Source organism: Gymnoscopelus microlampas (genome assembly GCF_963454915.1).
Source record: "Gymnoscopelus microlampas genome assembly, chromosome: 8".
NCBI lineage: Eukaryota > Metazoa > Chordata > Actinopteri > Myctophiformes > Myctophidae > Gymnoscopelus > Gymnoscopelus microlampas.
The window spans coordinates 13,438,053-13,457,415 of NC_139945.1; the positions used below are offsets into that span (position 1 = coordinate 13,438,053).

At 42.2% G+C, this 19,363-nt stretch overlaps 1 protein-coding gene across 1 annotated transcript in view; it reads right to left on the reverse strand.

The window, feature by feature from the left end:
• maml2 (mastermind like transcriptional coactivator 2) overlaps nt 1-19,363 on the reverse strand; it is a 93,369-nt gene that overhangs the window by 14,849 nt on the left and 59,157 nt on the right. Inside the window, exon 3 of the mRNA XM_084064388.1 lies at nt 4,326-5,579. Within this exon, the coding sequence (XP_083920514.1) occupies nt 4,326-5,579 (1,254 nt within the window). The remainder of the gene's footprint in view (nt 1-4,325; nt 5,580-19,363) is intronic.

The window sequence follows — 19,363 nt, forward strand, 5'->3', positions numbered from 1 at the left end:
GGTCGACTTCCGGTGGTGTTACACTGAAAATGGTCCGTGTAGAAAATTGAAAAAAAAGTTTTTTTTCGAAAAAAAGGAAAAAGCACCCGGACCGCAGCACTACGGTCTCGGCGCTTAACAGTTGGATTTAACGGACCGTAGGACTACGTTCTTGGCGGTTAATGTGTTAATGGGTTAAAATAAATATGCTCTGAAAATGCACGTAGCCCACCCATCTGAGATGGGTGGGCTGCGAACACTTTTGAGATTTTGAAGTGGGCCCCGATCCAGAAAAGTTTGGGAACCACTGTTTTACACAATGCTTCCAGAACGCTGGGCCCAATTCAGGCCTATTTTGAACATATTAACAAGGGTTAATTCATATTCGCATACATTCTGAAAGAGCATGATTTTTGTTGATGGAACATAGCATGCTATTTTGAGCTCCCTTGTCCTAAATATAGGACTGTTTTTCCTCCATTGTTTACAAATGTCACAAATTGAATTCAAACAAACATATTACAGTCCCAAAATCAGTGGTGGAAAGTAACTAAGTACATTTACTTAAGTACTGTACTTAAGTACAATTTTGAAGTATTTGTACTCTACTTGAGTATTTCAAATTTTCAGTACTTTTACTTCTACTCCACTACATCTCAGAGGCAAATATTGTACTTTTACTCCACTACAATTATTTGAAAACTTTAGCTACTAGTTACTTTTCAGATATAAATTATGATATTATGAAACATACATTTACCACTTTAGCCCTGTTTTATACATAGGCTATTTGAAAATAGCCGATCTACAAGCTCACAACGCGTCGCGATGCGACGCGTTGTGAGCTTGTAGATCTGCTATTTTCAAACATTTTAGTACTTTTACTTTTGGTACTTTAAGTATATTTTGATGCCAATATTTGGTACTTTTACTCAAGTACATTTTTAATTCCGGACTTTTATTTGTAACAGAGTACTTCTACATCGCAGTATTGATACTTTTACTTAAGTAAAACCTTTGAGTACTTTTTCCACCACAAAATACAGAACAGATGTTTAAAGAAATCTGTCGTCCATGGAGAATCTTTCTATTAAGTGCAGAGTCAATCACCTAGAATAAAAACATGACTCCACTTGTTATCTTATTTATTCATTTATGCATATTATTATTGGTGGTGGGGCAGTTGTTGTTTGTTGTTGTTGTTGTTGTTGTTGTATCATTGTTTGAGCCTTTAAAGTGTTGCGTTGTTGCGTTTTCTGGTGAATGGCTGTAGATAATGGCGGTACACGGAGATGGTTCAACACTGCTTGTCATGACTGTACAACCTCTCTACAATCACCCAGCCACTTCCCTTGATCAGTAGAGGTTACAAGAGCTCTCTTTAAACGGTTCAAATTTCCATTTCACACAAAGGCAGCCAGAGATACCGTTTGTGCAAAAAGGAGCGAAAAAAAAGGGTTGGGGGACAGTCTGAAACTCCCAAATCATAACAAATCAGCGATTAAAACCTCCGGCACCAGGCTAAGCAGATTACTGTCATTTCCCTGCACTTGTCCCTTCTAGCTAACAACCTCCAATTAGCAAATCCCGCTGCGCACAGAATCTACGCCCTGACGGAGAGCCACCGTGACATGCGGAGGAATTATAAGTCCTGCATGTTAACCCATTCAATCCGGGAACGCATCTGTGTCATTTTAAGATTTGTTTGCCTATTCAAAAATAGCAGATATACAAGCTTGTAGATCTGCTATTTATTTTTTTGGGGGGGGGGGAACCGTGAAAAAAGTGTGCAAACTTTGAGTATAAATATACATTTTTAACTCAAATCTTTGCTTCCCTGGAACACAATATTTTGAGATGGGGGTCTGTGGACAAATACATATCATTTTGGGTGGTCCTCGACATGAAAAAGGTTTGAGAACCACTGATATTATAGCAACATAAGTTTCTTTAAAAAAAAAACGGTTAGGATTTAAAAGACATTTGTAGAATCTCCAGAGTCAAAGATTTGAGTTAAAAATGTTCGCTTTGAAAAACATATACATTCAAGGATTTGCACACATTTTCACGATCTACAAGCTCGTAGCGCGGCACCGCTTGTCTATCTGCTATTTTTGAATGAACCAAAAAATCCAAAATGACACAGTATTATGCGTTCCCGGATTGAATGGGTTAATCTACCACGCTCTGGCAATCCGTGTCATCGTCAAAAGCACTCGGAGGCAGAGATGCATATTCAGAGGGAGCCCACGAGACGACGACGGGCGCGCAGGCAACACCTTCAAACAGTGACATGGAGCGGCAACTCCCAGGGCAAACGGCGTCACGTCGTGCCCCCTTGCAGTTGGAGACAGCCGGTTAACCCTTTAAGACCGGGAACGCATCTTTCCTTGGGCTATTCAAAAATAGCAGATCTGCAAGCTCATAGCGCGGCACTAGCTTGTAGATCTGCTATTTCTGAAAAAATGAAATTACAAATGTGCGCAATTCTTTGAATAATATATATATATATTTTAAAGCAATCCTTTTTAGCTCTGTTACAACTTCTGGGGGTCCCTGGAACAAATTATTTTGAGACGGGGGGGGGGGGGGGGGGGGGGGGGTCCACGGCCAAATACATATCATTTTGGTTTTGGGAACCACTGATATTATAGCAACATACGTTAAAAAAAAACTAAAAACGGAATCCCTCAGAAGCAAAGATTTGAGTTACAAATGTTCGCTTTAAAAAACATATATATATTCAGAGATGTGCACAAACTTTCAAGTTTTTTCTAAAATAGCAGATCTACAAGCTCATCTAAAAATGACACGGATGCGTTCCCGGTCTGAATGGGTTAAATGCCGGGAGCAACGCGAGGAAACGAGAGTGACGAGCAGGAGACGGAGCAAAGCGGGCATTTGGACTGAGCTGTGTATCCTGTTACCAGATCATCAGCGGGGATAAAATAAATATAATGAGAGCACTGTGTTGTTTTCACATTGCCAAAAGGCCCCTATTAAAAATTCTAACGAAATACGCCATCCAATCTTGCATTCAGCATGCCCTAGAACTGAAGAGCAGTAACGAGGAGCTAGAGTTGAAAGATACATTGAAAATTGAAGCTAGTGGCTTTTGTAAGGCAACGGATAAGCTTGTACAATCAACCTGAACTTAATTTATTTTAACGCTTATCGCTTATCGCATTAAAGCAGGGGATAGAGGATAAAGCCTGAACATTTAAAATCCTATTAGTACACCTTTTATTTAATGAAATGAACGTTTCAATTGATGCATTTCTTTATCAGAAAGCAACATGTCCATTAAAGGGGGTTCAAGGGGGTCCCCGGTAAAATTACTTAATATAGAATCAATATATACGTTTAACCACTTTAACCCCATCAGCTATTTCAAAATGGCCGACCCACTAGCGCTGCATCGTGACGCATTTCTTTATCAGAAAGCAACATGTCCATTAAAGGGGGTTCAAGGGGGTCCCCGGTAAAATTACTTAATATAGAATCAATATATACGTTTAACCACTTTAACCCCATCAGCTATTTCAAAATGGCCGACCCACTAGCGCTGCATCGTGACGTGCTACCTCCACCTCTATTTTCCAAAAAATCTTGAACTTTTTTGAATATTATTTTGGAAACATTTTGACAACACAAACCTTAAATGGGGTTCCTGGCACAAAATATTTTTATATGGGGGTATAAATATAATTTGGGGGTCCTTGGAAAAATAAATGTCAAAAATAATGAAAATAGGCAATCTACAAGCTCACAACATATCGCATGGCGACGCACTGTGAGCTTGTAGATCAGCTATTTTCACAATTTTTGCACGACATCGTTATGCAACAAAGCATAAAACAACGCTTAACCCATTAAGACCTGGAACTGTGTCATTTTTAGATTTGAGCTAAAAAGCATTATTTTACACTTTGGCTATTCAAAAATAGCAGATATACAAGCTCATAGCGCGGCACCGAGTGCCGCGCTACGAGCTTGTGAAAATGTGTGGAAATCTTTGAATATATATATTTTTAAAGCGAACATTTTTAACTCAAATCTTTGCTTCTGGGGGTCCCTGGAACAAAATATTTTGATGGGGGTCGTCGGCCAAATACATATAATTTTGGGGGTCCTTGACATGAAAAAGATTGAGCACCACTGATATAGAATCAGCTTCAGGTCTCAATGGGTTAAGGGGTTAATTGATTTGTTGATATAATATAAAATGTAATTAAACAAAACAAAACACGCTTGGTAATTCGATGAATCGACAAAGTAATCGATAGAATAATCGCTACGAAAATAAGCGATAGTTACTTGCAGCCCTAATTGAGTGTTTGCCTCACCTGTCGCTGTTGGGCCAGCTTGAAGTTGAGCCCAGCTCCATGTTGAGGAGCAGGCTTGGGCTGCAGACACAGGGAGCCCTGCTGTGAGCTCTGGTAGTGCAGAGCTGAATGAGACGCGTTCTGGGCTGCTGCTGCTGCTGCTGCTGCTGCTGCTGCTGCAGCAGAGGACTGTTGTTGTTGCTGCTGCTGGGCTGAAGCCTTGCCCAGCGAGCTCGCCATGCCTGGCAGAGGCTGACTGACCGAGTGGGGGGCTTTGGGACTGAAGTGCAAGGTGGGCTTGGTGCCGAGGACCTTCATGTCCAAATGATTGGGGCCGCTGTGTCCGTTTGACTTGAAGAGGCAGTTGTTGATCCCTTTGCTCTGGGAGGCGAGCCTCAGCGGCGCCGCGCCGGAGACTTTGTCCTGTGGGAAACCGCTGCCGGTGGGGTGGGCGCCCATGGCCGGCGGCCAGCCGCTCATTCCGCCGGGCGAAGGCTGGTGGTGGTGATGGTGGTGGTGCTGGAGCAGCGAGCCGCCGGGCTGCTGCTGGTTGGCCGCCATCTGCTTGAGCTGCTCGGCGTGGGACATCTCCGGCCAGCACGGCAGGCCTCGGGGATGTCCCCCTCCCTGGCCGTTGGCTTTCTGAGACGAGGCGGCCGGGGACGAGCCGTTGGGCGCGAAGGACGGCCCCGCCGAGGCCGGCCGGAGCTGCGACGAGCCGCCGTGGCCGCCGTGGTTGAAGTCCGGGTTGTACTCCGTCTTTATGGGCTTGTCCAGCGGCGGACACAGGCCGGTGTTGGCGGCCCCGGCCGAGCTGGGTCGGCCCAGGTCCAGGCCGAACGTGTCGTCCTGCTTCAGCATCTTCTCCAGCTCCAGGTCGTTCAGCGACGGCACCGACTTGGTCAGCTCGTCAAACAGGTCCTGGAGCTCCGGGTCGATCTGACTGCCGCCCTCCTCCTTAAAGTCAAATATCATCTCGGCGGAGGAGTGTCCGCACGAGTGCACCTCCACGGGCTCCTTCTTCATCTCCTTCAGGGTCATGTGGAAGAGATCGGAGCCCACGCCGTGAGGCATCATGTAGTTACTCCTCTGCAGGGCGGAGGAGGCCTGCAGGGACGGGTTCAGGTGGAGACCACAGGGCCCGTGGCCCAGGCCGCCGGGGTCCACGCGGACGCGCTTGAAGTCCGATCCAGAGAGGCCGCAGGAGAGGCCGTTCTGTTTTGGATTGTGTCCGGGTGCGTTTCCCTCGAGCTTCCTCCGCAGCGATCCCTGAAGCTGTGAAGACACAACAAGTTGGTTGAGAGAAGAATATCTACCGCATGCTGGATACTGTGTACATAAAAATATAAACCACCATTCCAAATATGTATTTCATTGGACGGCATTAACTTGAACCCATCAGTTTTCCTTTTAAAGACTCGGTTAACAGTTGTGGTTTCTAAAATGAAGCACGTCGTACATTGCATGTCCAACAGCAGCTGGAGTGTTTGATAGCGAGACCCTCTGTGTATAATTAGTGCATTCCTTTCAGCAGCAGCCTTTGAAGTTGCGAGCCAATTTAAAATTACAATGATAATTCAAAGTATCAGTGCAGTAAACTGTACACCCAGCTTCAAGTATCAGCATGTAAATTAATTCAATTTCACAAATTTTGCTCCAAGGCCTCCAGACCCTGCACACACTTGACCAACCAGTGAATTGAAGATGATTGCTTTTATTAACCCATTAAGACCTGAGGCAGCGTCTAAAAAAATAAAAAATCCTAACAATTTTTCGGAAAAAAATATTAAAAAAATATTTTCACGATTTTTCAAAACTAGCAGATCTACAAGCTCATAGCGCGGCACTCGGTGCCGCGCTATGAGCTTGTATATCTGCTATTTTTGAATAGCCAAAGACATCTAAAGTGACACAGATGCGTGCGTTCCAGGTATCGATGGGTTAATAGAACTTGTTTTTCCAAAAGTGGAATAGTTTAGATTTTTATTACAGTGACATGATCAAGAGCAACAATATAACTCTTATATTTTTTTGTCTATAATAACTAGCATATAATTACATACTACCTGTGCATGTCCTTGTTATGCATGCACTTATTGGTTTCACAATACTCGTATGCATCCTGAATTACATACAGTCCCTGCACTCAATGCACGGACTGTATACTCTGACAATTCAATTATGAGATTTATTGCCTGCTATTCTATTCGGAATCGGCACTTCACACAGCTCCTGTAAACTGTGTACTCACATTAAATACCTGCATTTATTCTCACTGGAATATTCAGTGCCGGTCCGGCGAATACCCAATGCGCAATATTCAGTAGCAACAGTCGGTGGAATATTCTGTTTAGAGTCTGTAAACACACTATGCTACTAACCACACTCTCCTTGCAGAGGCAACACACGAGCACTAGCCTGACTTGTATACTTTGCTACGTGCCACTAGTGTCACGTGCTGAAAATAGCCGATCTACAAGCTCACGCGGTGTGAGCTTGTAGATCGGCTGTTTCAGCACGCGCCGCTTGTCATACAACGAGTGTAAGTTAACCCATTAAGACCTGGAACTGTGTCATTTTTAGATTTGAGCTAAAAAGCATTATTTTACACTTTGGGATATTCAAAAATAGCAGATATACAAGCTCATAGCGCGGCACCGAGTGCCGCGCTACGAGCTTGTAGATCTGCTATTTTTGAAAAATCGTGAAAATGTGTGCAAATCTTTGAATATATATTCTTTTAAAGTGAACATTTGTGACTCAAATCTTTGCTTCTGGGGGGGTCCCTGGAACAAGATATTTTGATGGGGGTCCGCAGCCAAAAACATATCATTTTGGGGGTCCTTGACATGAAAAAGTTTGAGCACCACTGATATAGAAACATATGTTTTTCAACAAACTGTTGGGATTTAGGACACATATAGAATCGGCTTCAGGTCTTAAAGGGTTAAGCATTAAAGGTGAATACACCTAAACATAAAGGAAAGTATACCTACTGTAAGTCATCACACCACCCTTACTTCAAACATTTATTTCTGTATTACGTAGATTAATAATTCTAGATTTTTCACTTTGCCCGGCCGCCCCTGACTGCCTGTCTGGGGGTCAGAGGCAGCCCGTGGGTTGAATAACGCCAAGGACACTGGCACAGGTCTCTCTTTACAGCTTTTACATGCTGTATACACACATATTTAACCCATTGATACCTGGAACGCATCCGTGTCACTTTAGATGTCTTTGGCTATTCAAAAATAGCAGATATACAAGCTCATAGCACGGCACCGAGTGCCGCGCTATGAGCTTGTAGATCTGCTATTTTTGAAAAATCGTGAAAATTATTTTTGTAATATTTTTTTCCGATTTTTTTTTTAGGATTTTGAAAATGTTTAGAAGCGGCCTCAGGTCTTAATGGGTTAAAATAGATGTGTACTGTGTAAGCTAGCAGTAAGGACCTTGTGCACGGCACCTTCAAGCACCTAAACCTCAATCTCAATCTGGGAACGCATCTACAAATGTCTTCTAAATCCTAACAGGTTTCTGAACAACGTGTGTTGCTATATCAGCGGTGCACAAACTGTTTCATGTCAAGGAACACAAAATGTATTTGGCCACCGACCCCCATCTGAAAATATTTTGTTCCAGGGACCGCCAGAAGCAAACATTTGAGTTACAAATGCTATATATATATATATATATATATATATATTCAAAGTTTTGCACAAATGTTCACGATACAAAAAGAAAGCAGATCTACAAGCTTGTAGATCTGTCCAAAGTATAAAATAATGATTATAGCTAAAAATCAAAAATGACACAGCTATGCGTTCCCGGATTGAATGGATTAAAGGAGTAGTTCACCCAAAAAATGACTTATTTTCTATCAATTGCACACCCCATGAAGCCTTGAATCCATGGATTTATTTCGTTTTTTGTGGCATTCCTAAGCCAATGATTTGATTCCCGTCTCCTACCGGCTAATGTATCCGGTAGGAGACACAAAGTAGATTATTTGTGTCTTAGGAATGCCACAAAAACAAAAATAAATCCATGAATTCAAGGCTTCATGGGGTGTGCAATTGATGGAAAATAGGTCATTTTTTGGGTGAACTCCTCCTTTAAGCACTAGCACAACGGTCACACTATTCTCTTTCTTAACACTGCGGATTATTCCTTTTTTTCATGGTTGTTGTATATCGTTGGAAACCTCTTATCTCTATATTTTAACTGTTTGTGTTTTTTTCGTAAATTAACGCCCTACTTGATCATAGTACTGAGTCACACAAAAGTAGCAGATCTGAGCTTGTAGATCTGCTACTTTTGATGCTTTTGAATTTGAATCCTGAAAAGTGACTGTTTTGGACACATGAGGTTTCCAACCGACAGAGACGATATACTAATAATAAATGGTGTATTTATATAGCTCCCCAAAGTGCTTTACAATGTGCATTATATTGACACATTCACACGATGACAGAGGAAACCATGCAAGGCAACAACCTGCTCGTCGGGGGAACTTAAGGCCCGGCCCTAACTAGGCCCTAACTGGGCCGGCCCGAACAATTACCATAGTTTTAGGCCTGAAACCCCCCAAAACCCGAAACAAAATGTCATTATGAGCTTAATGTGTGTCCTCAAAGTCACGCATCCAGCAAGCTTCGAACTGAGCAGATTGGACCTTCCGTTCCAGAGATAATGGACAAAACATCTTGAAAACGGCCACTTTTGCCGATTTTCGATGCTTGAGTTTGGGCCATTTTCGTCATTTTCTTTTCTATAACACGGAATAGGAAGGTCGGGCAGCGACAAACTAGATATCTGAGTAAAGTTCACTTTGAGCTGCATCCAACGTATCCACTGCCATTTTTGTCTGCCTTACCGTTGGGCCGCTAGGGGCAGTGGCGTGCACAGACATTTTGAGGGGCAGGTGCTCAAGTAAATTATACTTTTTTTTTGTTGACTTGATCTGCTCTTTTTTCCCTCCACACCTATACCTCTTTGCCAAAAATAGCCGATCTACAAGCCCACAACGCCTCGCGCTGCGAGGCGTTGTGGGCTTGTAGATCGGCTATTTTTGGCTAAAGTTCTCCTCAGAAAAGGGATGCTAGGTTTCGAGTAAAAAGAAAAATCATATCACATAAAGATTTAGCGGACCCCCTGTAGTAACTCTTGAGGACCCCCTAGGGGTCCCGGACCCCCTGTTGAAGACCCCTGCTGTAAACTGGAAAAAGGGCACTTCTGGTCAAGAGGGCAAAGGGCAGGTGCTCTAGCACCACCTAGAGTCTATCTGTGCACGTCCCTGGCTAGGGGCAGTTGAAATGTGTTTATTGGGGGGAATAGATTCTTTTTTTTCCCGGAACCCAAGGCTTGGCTCGGGCCAACTAATTAGCATGCATTTACGGCCCAGCCCGAAAACGTCGCGTCGAGTAGGGTCGGGTTCGGGCAGAATATGAGAACTCTAATCGGGAGCCGTTAATAATAATAATTATTATTATTATTATTACATTTTCCTTGAAAATTCGTCTTCTCCTTCTGTCTTTCTATTTGAAATATCTGAGGAATCTGAACAATCTTTCTCTTATGTACCAATACACAAGATTATGCTTTACTTTAGCATATGTGTTGAATAAAATGCTTTGTATTTGTAATCATACTTCATAAATCATACCAAAAGACAAAACAATGCCATTACTACAGTATACTGGCAACTGAAACAAACCAAAATCCTCCAACCAGATCAAATAACTCGTATCACATCTCTTATCTTATATATAGACACATCAATTTAATAAATCTCTCCCTATTTGAGCCGTGCCCTACATAGCAGTGTTTGGAGTGTGATAAATGTAGGCTGAGAGAACAGGATGAGGCAGAGGAGATATTTAGGAATCTGATACACTTGACAGAAGCAGGGAAAAGAAAAGTGCCCCCTTTGTCTTGTTCCCCTCATTTACATAAATTATATTTTCATCCATTGTGCTTCCTTAGATCACAGAATTCTCCTTTGTGTTTTGAGATTCTGCTCCACATGCTGCTGCTGCGGATGTCTGATTTTCCTTTTGTCCTCTCCCCACGTCTTCGTTTTCGCTTAATGCCCGATCTATACTTCTGCCTCGCGCAGCGTCGTGCACCGCAAATAGCAGATCTACAAGCTGCACGAGTTGTGCGTCGTTCCTCAAAAAAACCCATGTATTGAAAAAAGCTACCGAACAAAAGCTGCAATATTCGGGAGGATTAATTCATGTTTTCAGATGTCGCACAATCTGCCAAACAAAGGATTAAAGGGCTAAGTGTGAACCAGTGCTTCTCGCTAACAAACGATGTGAATTGGATTATTCTTCCTTAATTACATGAACCCTAGCATCCCTATTCTGGGCATGTGATAATAGGCTACAATAGATGAACATTGGGTGAGAATAGATGAACATTTGTCAAAAATAGGGGACCATTCAGCAAAAATAGCAAATCTACAACCTTAAACAAGCTATTTTCCCTATTTGATGTACAATAAAGTATATAGGGATTAACCTATTCAATCCGGATCTCTGTCATTTTAGATTTCTTTGGCTATTCAAAAATAGCAGATCTACAAGCTCGTAGCGTGCTTGCGTTCCCGGATTTGAATGGGTTAAGTGGTTAAAATCTTGCTTCGGTTGTATTCATTGCAAATGGTTTTCCCAGCGTGTTGCGCAACGCCACACACACACACACACACACACACACACACACACACACACACACACACACACACACACACACACACACACACACACACACACACACACACAGTGGTGGTACAGTAAGTATCTGTAAGGAAAACGGCTCCAACTGTATCACCAAACTGGGTAAATGAACGCCCTACTTGAACGCCCTACAGCGTCACAAGCATCAAAAGTAGCAGATCTACAAGCTGGAAACGCGGCCCGTTTTGAGCTTGCAGATCTGCTACTTTTGCCATTTTTTGAACATACCATGAGGTTTCCAACCGACAGAGACGATATTAAAAAATAGCAGATCTACAAGCTCACAACGTGTCGCGTTGTAATTACAAAGGCTTGTAGAGTGGCTATTTTGAAAATGCTTTAAATAGGGGGGAAAAAAAAGAATAGGAATAGTTTTGATACAGATACATATCAATTAGAGGGTCCTTGAAACACGAAAATGTTTGTGAAACACTGATTTAGAGTCACTCGCAGCTGCTGGCACGCATCACATTTAGGATGATTCATAGCCAGCGCTAGGGGGGGGCGGGGGGGGGGGGTGTGATTGCTGGAGAGCGCAAGCATTTCTGCTATCGCTTCCATCTTGCATTGTTGGCGTATCAAATGCTGGTGTTTTGAAACATTCTCTCACACACAGTATAACCCCAATGGTTGATGCGTTTTTCTTCTTTTTTTTTTTGCTCAGCACACAAATATCTGTGTGACTCGCTCCGTCTTGCCTGTTCTCAGCGGGGGATCAAATGAGTAGGCTATGGTGTCAGTCAGTATGAGCTTACAGTACATGAATGTAATGATACGCTATGAGTGAGTGAGTGAGTGAGTACGACGGCGTCTATGAGCGCACCGCACGTGAATGTAATAAATGAAGTGACGCTGCAGCCGGACGCTGGAGTTGCTGATACATTCCTTCTGTTGAGATCATGGCAACGTACTCACTACTACAGAATGTACTCACTACTACTACAGTATGTACTCACTACTACAGTATGTACTCACTACTAACTACTACAGTACTCACTAACTACAGTATGTACTCACTATGTACTCACTACCACAGTATGTACTCACTACTAACTACTACAGTACTCACTAACTACAGTATGTACTCACTATGTACTCACTACCACAGTATGTACTCACTACTAAAGTACTCACTACTACAGTGTGTACTCACTACCACAGTATGTACTCACTACTAAAGTACTCACTACTACAGTGTGTACTCACTACCACAGTATGTACTCACTACTAAAGTACTCACTACTACAGTGTGTACTCACTACCACAGTATGTACTCACTACTAAAGTACTCACTACTACAGTATGTACTCACTACTACTACAGTACTCACTAACTACATTATGAACTCACTACTACTACAGTACTCACTAACTACAGTATGTACTCTCTACTAATACAGTACTCACTAACTACATTATGGACTCACTACTACTACAGTACTCACTAACTACAGTATGTACTCACTACTACTACAGTACTCACTACTATAGTACAGTAGTACTCACTAACTACAGTATGTACTCACTACTATAGTACAGTATGTACTCACTAAGTCAAGTCCAGTTATCTTCATTTAAACAGCAGCAGTTGACCCAGAATGCTTTCCAATCAAGGATGACCAGCAACACCATGACAGCCATATAAAAGCAAGTTATAAACAAGTAAATCACAGTGAATTTATAGAATCAACGTAAAGGCAAATATAAAGTTGAGAGACAAATTAAAATTAGATTAATTACGGTATGTTTTAAAAAAAAATACTATTTTGGCTCATTTTGAACGTTTTTGAAATAATAAACTAGCTTAAGTGGTTAAAGCCAGGAAAAATACAACACACTGCCATATCAGGATATTATGATGTCATATATTGATATCAGTATAATACTGATATATTGCCAGACCCTAGTATGTACTCACTAATGGCTGCTTGTGTCACTGTAATCTGGGAGCTGAAGCCAGTCCTAAAGTGCTGCACCCGTTTTAACAGCATCAGCTAAATGCCTAGAGGCCAGTGTTAAGTGTAAAATATAATCTGATATCCGAGTGTTGTTACGCTCCTGTGCCAATGTATTACAATGTGTTTTTATATAATGATAAAAGATACGTGACAGTACATGCGAGTGCAGACTGCAGGCTCAACTCAGCTTTAATGTGCAAGGCCTGAGAAATGAATGGATAACTCTGATGATGAAGTTGTTGACTGTAAACTGTAGCAGGATTTGCCATGCATGCTAACGTTGGATGGGATAAGGTACGATATGCTCACTGCAGAACTTAATAAAAGCAAAACCTTCGAACACAAAGTCCTGCTCAGAGGCGAGGAAGAAAGTCTGTCAGATGATGTCATGACAGTCTGTTTGGATGACCCGCAGTTAATACAAAGGGACATTGAGGCAGTCAGATTTTTTATTTTTATTCTTACTTGGATGCTTTCCATCAACTCATCTTAAAGTATGTCTCCATTAACTCACACACACGCACGTGCACGCACGCACACACACACACACACACACACACACACACACACACACACACACACTCAATCTGCACAGACATCCAGTCCGTTAAATATAGTTCTCTCCGCACACTGCTGGACATCTGTTTTTCTCCAAAACGCAGACGAGAAGACAGGCATTCTAGTGTACAGCACACACACACACACACACTGTCAGATGATGTCATGACAGTCTGTTTGGATGACCCGCAGTTAATACAAAGGGACATTGAGGCAGTCAGATTTTTTATTTTTATTCTTACTTGGATGCTTTCCATCAACTCATCTTAACCCATTAAAACCGGGAAAGAATCTGCGTTATTTTCGCTTTTTAGCTAAAAAAGCATAATTTTATACTTTGGCTATTCAAAAATAGCAGATATACGAGCTTGTAGATCTGCTATTTTTCTTTAAATCGTGAAAATGTGTACAAATATTTGAATGTATATATTTTAAAGCAATTTTTTGTAACTCAAATCTCTGCTCCTGGGGGTCCCTGGCTGGGACAAAATATTTTGAGATGGAGGTCCGCGGCCAAACACATCATTTTGGGGGTCCTTGACATGAGAAAGTTTGAGAACCACTGATACAGCAACATAGGTTTTTCAGAAAACTGTTAGAATTTAGAAGACTTTTTTAGAATCAGACTCAGGTCTTAATGGGTTAAAGTATGTCTCCATTAACTCACACACACGCACGTGCACGCACGCACACACACACACACACACACACACACACACACACACACACACACACACTCAATCTGCACAGACATCCAGTCCGTTAAATATAGTTCTCTCCGCACACTGCTGGACATCTGTTTTTCTCCAAAACGCAGACGAGAAGACAGGCATTCTAGTGTACAGCACACACACACACACACACACACACACACACACACACACACACAGTCATTCCACAGGGCTCTTTGTGGAGGGCCAGAGGACATGCATGCAGGGCTACCGTCGTGTCTCAAGGCGCTGTCTGTGAGAACATGTCATGAATAATGTAGTACATTGGTTCTCAAAGTGGGGTCCGGGGACCCCCGGGGGTCCTTGGCGGGGTACCAGGGGGTCCCCAGCTAAATTAGTTACAATTAGTTACTAAATTGTAACTAACTAATCATTTTAACCACTTTAGCCATAATGTTATACTTTTGCTATTCAAACATAGCAGATCTACAAGCTCGTAGCGCGGCACCGAGTGCCGCGCTACGAGCTTGTATATCTGCTATTTTTGAAAAATCTTGAAAATGTGCGCAAATCGTTATTTTCACGATATTTATCTGTGGAACTGAGTCAAACCAAATGTAATGCCACAACTCCTACAATTCCAAGTGCTTGTCAAGGTGGGGGGTCCCCAGTTCAAATATGATCATTTTGGGGGGTCCCCAGTTCAAATATCATTATTTAGGGGGGGGGGGCACGGTCTGAAAAGGTTGAGAACCACTGCATTAGGCCACCGACCCCATAACTCTGAGAGCGAAACAAGTGTGTTCCCCCTCAGCATTACACACTCGTTTAGTTCCATTTGTTCACTCTCACAGACCTGTAAAAAGGCCCATTTGGTTCCTGACTATTGATCATTTAGCTGGGGACCCCCTGGAACCCCCCTCAAGGACCACTAGGGGTTCCCGGGCCCCATTCTGAGACCCCACTGGTCTGAAAGCTGAACTCAAGACGGGTACCGGGATGGACGGGCGGCTCCGAATATACAGCCCGCTGACCATCCAGTCACAGGAAGGGAAGGGGCCTAGTATAGACCCCTGGGGGACACCGTCCGGTATACAAAGTATACAGGGTTTAGCCACTTGACCCATTAAGACCGGGAACACAGCTGTGTGATTATATGATTTCTTTGGATATTCAAAAATAGCAGATCTACAAGCTCATAGGGCGGCACAGAGTGCTTGTAGATCTGCTATTTTTGAAAAATCATGAAAATGTGTGCAAATCTTTTAATACACACTTTAAAGCAAACATTTTTTACAAATATCTTCTAAATCCTAACAGTTTTTTTTTTTTTTTTTTTCCCACTTATTTTGCTATAATATCAGTGGTTCTCAAACTTTTTCCATGTCAAGGACCCCCACATAATGATATGTATTTGTCGGCAGACCCCCATCTCAAAATATGTTGTTCCAGGGACCCCCAGAAGCAAAGATTTGAGTTAAAAAATTTACAAAAATAAATGCATATTCAAAGATTTGCACAAATGTTCACGATTTAAAAAAAATAGCAGATCTAAAAGCTCATAGTGTGGCACGCGTGCAATGAGGTTTTAGATCTGCTATTTTTGAATAGCCAAAGAAATCTAAAATAACAAGCGATGCGTTCCCGGATTGAACAGGTTATTGTAAGTCGCTCTGGATAAGAGCGTCTGCCAAACGCCTAAATTGGAAAACGGACCCGAGTTGCAACTGTACTTGGAACATTATTTTTTTCACGATACGACCAAAACGTTCCGCGAGCTCACGACGACGCAGTGTGAGCTTGTAGATCTGATCTCAACATCTCCGTGTGCACTGTGAGATGAGGCAGCTTTGTCCTTCAATCGTCTGAGATTCTCAAAAGCTACAGCTATACTTCACTCCCCAGCAAGTCAAACAAAGGTGTATTCCACAGACTTTCTCCAACCAGTGGGTCAGCACTCAGCAGCACCCAGAACTGGGTCGGTGCAGGGTCAAAGAATAAGAACTTTCATAGAGGACTTGTGAATACTAGTGTGTTATTTAACCCATTAAGGTCTTTAAGGACCCTAAAATGTATATGTATTTGGTCGCGGACCCCCATCTCAAAATACTTTGTTCCAGGGACCCCCAGAAGCAAAGATTTGAGTTGCTAATGTATGCTTTAAGAAATATATATATTCAAGGATTTGCACACATTTTCTCGATTTTTTCAAAAATAGCAGATCTACAAGCTCGTAGCGCGGCACCGAGTGCCGCGCTACGAGCTTGTATATCTGCTATTTTTGAATCGCCAAAGTGTAAAATGCTTTTTTAGCTCAAATCAAAAAGTGAAAGAGATGCGTTCCAGGTCTTAATGGGTTAAAGCACTGGTTCTCAGCATCCAAATGTCCTGATCATGGCTACCGTGTTGGATACAGCGTAAAATCAAGCAGCGCGGAAGGTGCTCTGAGTCTTTGATTAGACAGAGGTCTGTTACAGAGCGGTCATTATGTCCAGAAATAACACACAGCTGAATTCAGTGATTGACCAATCAGAATCAAGCATTCAACCAAGCTGTGTTTTAAACTGTTAAGTGTTCATTTAACTCTGAAGGTGTACTATTAAATGGAACCAATTTGCACATTTTTTTTCTCAAGATTGACCAATGGAACCAATTTGTACAATCCTTTTTTCAAGATTGACCAATCAGAATCAAGCATTCAACCAAGCCGTGTAATAAACTGTAAGTGTTCATTTAACTCTGAAAGTTATAGACAGTGCCGGCTCCAGACAGTAATCAGCAGGGGGGCCTTAATCTTTCCAAGGGAGGCACTTTATTAACACCCCTATACTGTATATGTAATGTCACCATCTCCATGGAGGGAGAAAAAAAAGAAGAAAAAAAACCCACATTTTTTTCTTATATTTGGTTATATTTCGGCCAAATATATATCAATTTGGGGGTCGTCCTCGGCACAAAAAAAGTTTGAGAACTACTGATTTAGAAGGCATTCGTACAAAATCGACCTCAGGTCTTAATGGGTTAATACACCGGCTCCCGATTTCACGGTCAATGCAAAATGCAGGCGTCTCTCTCTCTCTCTCTCTCTCTCTCTCTCTCTCTCTCTCTCTCTCAGCCTGGTGGTCTAAAGTGCTCATTTCTCTCCTCAGAGCGAACACGGAGGCGATGGCCTCTCCACGCTGGCCTGAAATCCTCCCGTTAGATCTTAGCAGTGACCTGAAAATAGATTTTTTGATTAACATTTAATGAGGTTGGAAGCTCTGGATTGCCCTGCGAGTGACTCCTAGCGAGGCTCCAATACACACAGCAGCATATCTGAGCAGCTTGATAACAACCTCTTTACTGCATGACACCCCTACTGCTCTCACACAACCACCAGAACCAGTGTTGCCAGATTCTGCGAGAGAAACAAGCAACCAGGTCTAGGAAAACCAGCCCAAAAGAAGCGACTATGGGCCACATGAGCGCTTTAACATAATACATCAGCTATTTGAAAATAGCAGATCTACAAGCTCACAACGCGTCGCGATGCGACGCGTTGTGAGCTTGTAGATCGGCTATTTTCAAATACAATCTTGCGGGGAAATTATAATAAGCAGATCTGGCAACCCTGAGCAGAACATCGCTGCTGTCAGGCAGAAACCTCTTATCTCCATATATATATATATATTTTTTTGTAAATGAATGCCCTACTTTGACATAGATGAATGATGTCACATGCTGGTCAACACAAAGTCCTCATCCCCGTGTGGAATCCCGGGAGCCACATGATTTGATTTTCCATAACGGATAATAAAATAATAGATTAATAATCACTCCCTATTTTGGGCATGTCATTAGGAAAAGTAAAACAAAAAATACATGTTTATGCTCTACAAGCGTCACGATGCGACACGTTGTGAGCATGTAGATCTGCTATTTTCACTATTTTTGTACGATATTGTTGAGCGGCAAGGTATAAAAAAAGTGCTTAACCCATTAAGACCTGGAACGCATCTGTGTCACTTTTTTTATTTGAGCTAAAAAGCATTATTTTACACTTTGGCTATTCAAAAATAGCAGATATGCAAGCTCATAGATCAGATTTTTTTGAAAAATCGTGAAAATGTGTGAAAATCTTTGAATATATATTATTTTAAAGCGAACACTTTTAACTCAAATCTTTGCTTCTGGGGGTCCCTGGAACACAATGTTTTGAGATAGGGGTCCGTGGCCAAATACATATAATTTTGGGAGTCCTTGACATGAAAAAGCTTGAGCACCACTGATATAGAAACATACATTTATCAGAATACTGTTGGGATATAGAAGAAGTTATTGATAGACTAATCTTCTCTAAGTTAATAATGGATAGTTGCAGCCTTATTTTAGAGACAGTCAGTCCAGGAAGTGGAGAGGTGGAAATTCATTCTGCCACTTGAATAAAATAAAAGACATTGTGAGGGTATGTGTAGTGATCCCTGGAGGGGGAGGGGGGGTTAATTCCATTCATTTGACCCATCCATGGTGGAGAAGTGTGCAGCCCACGGGGGAAGCTGTTGAGGGTCAAGTATTTTGCTCAAGGACACTTTGACACGAAGCCAGAGGAGCTGGGGATCAAACCGGGGACCTGCCAGGTCCCGGATGGCCCGCTCTACCTCCTGGGTCACTGCCGCCCAACTCAAAATGGTGTTTTTACAATTCGGACTGAGGACAAAACTGCGAGAGAAACACAATTCAGACCTTTTTAAAGCACTTAAATCCTAGCATCCCTATTCTAGGCATGTCAGGCGAACACGTTGTGAGCTTGCAGATCGGCATTTCCTTTTTCTTTTAAATAGTCCAGGTTGAAAGTGGTATTTCGGGGCGTATAGAATGATCCTCTGCATTGGGAAATTGCACGGTGAGATAGTAAATTAAAAGATAATTCTCCAGCCATTTTCAACCCGTCTTCATATAATCGGTTCTCACTAATGCTCATGGTACCATTTTTGTCTACCCCGCCTGTGTCTCAGCGGAGGGTGCAACCTCAAAGCCTATTCATCATTTAGCTGGAAATTTAGCTGGACAAAAAAAAAACACAGTTAACCCATTAAGACCTGAGGCGATTCTTAAAAATGTTTTCTAAATCCTAACAGTTTTTTGAAAAAAAAA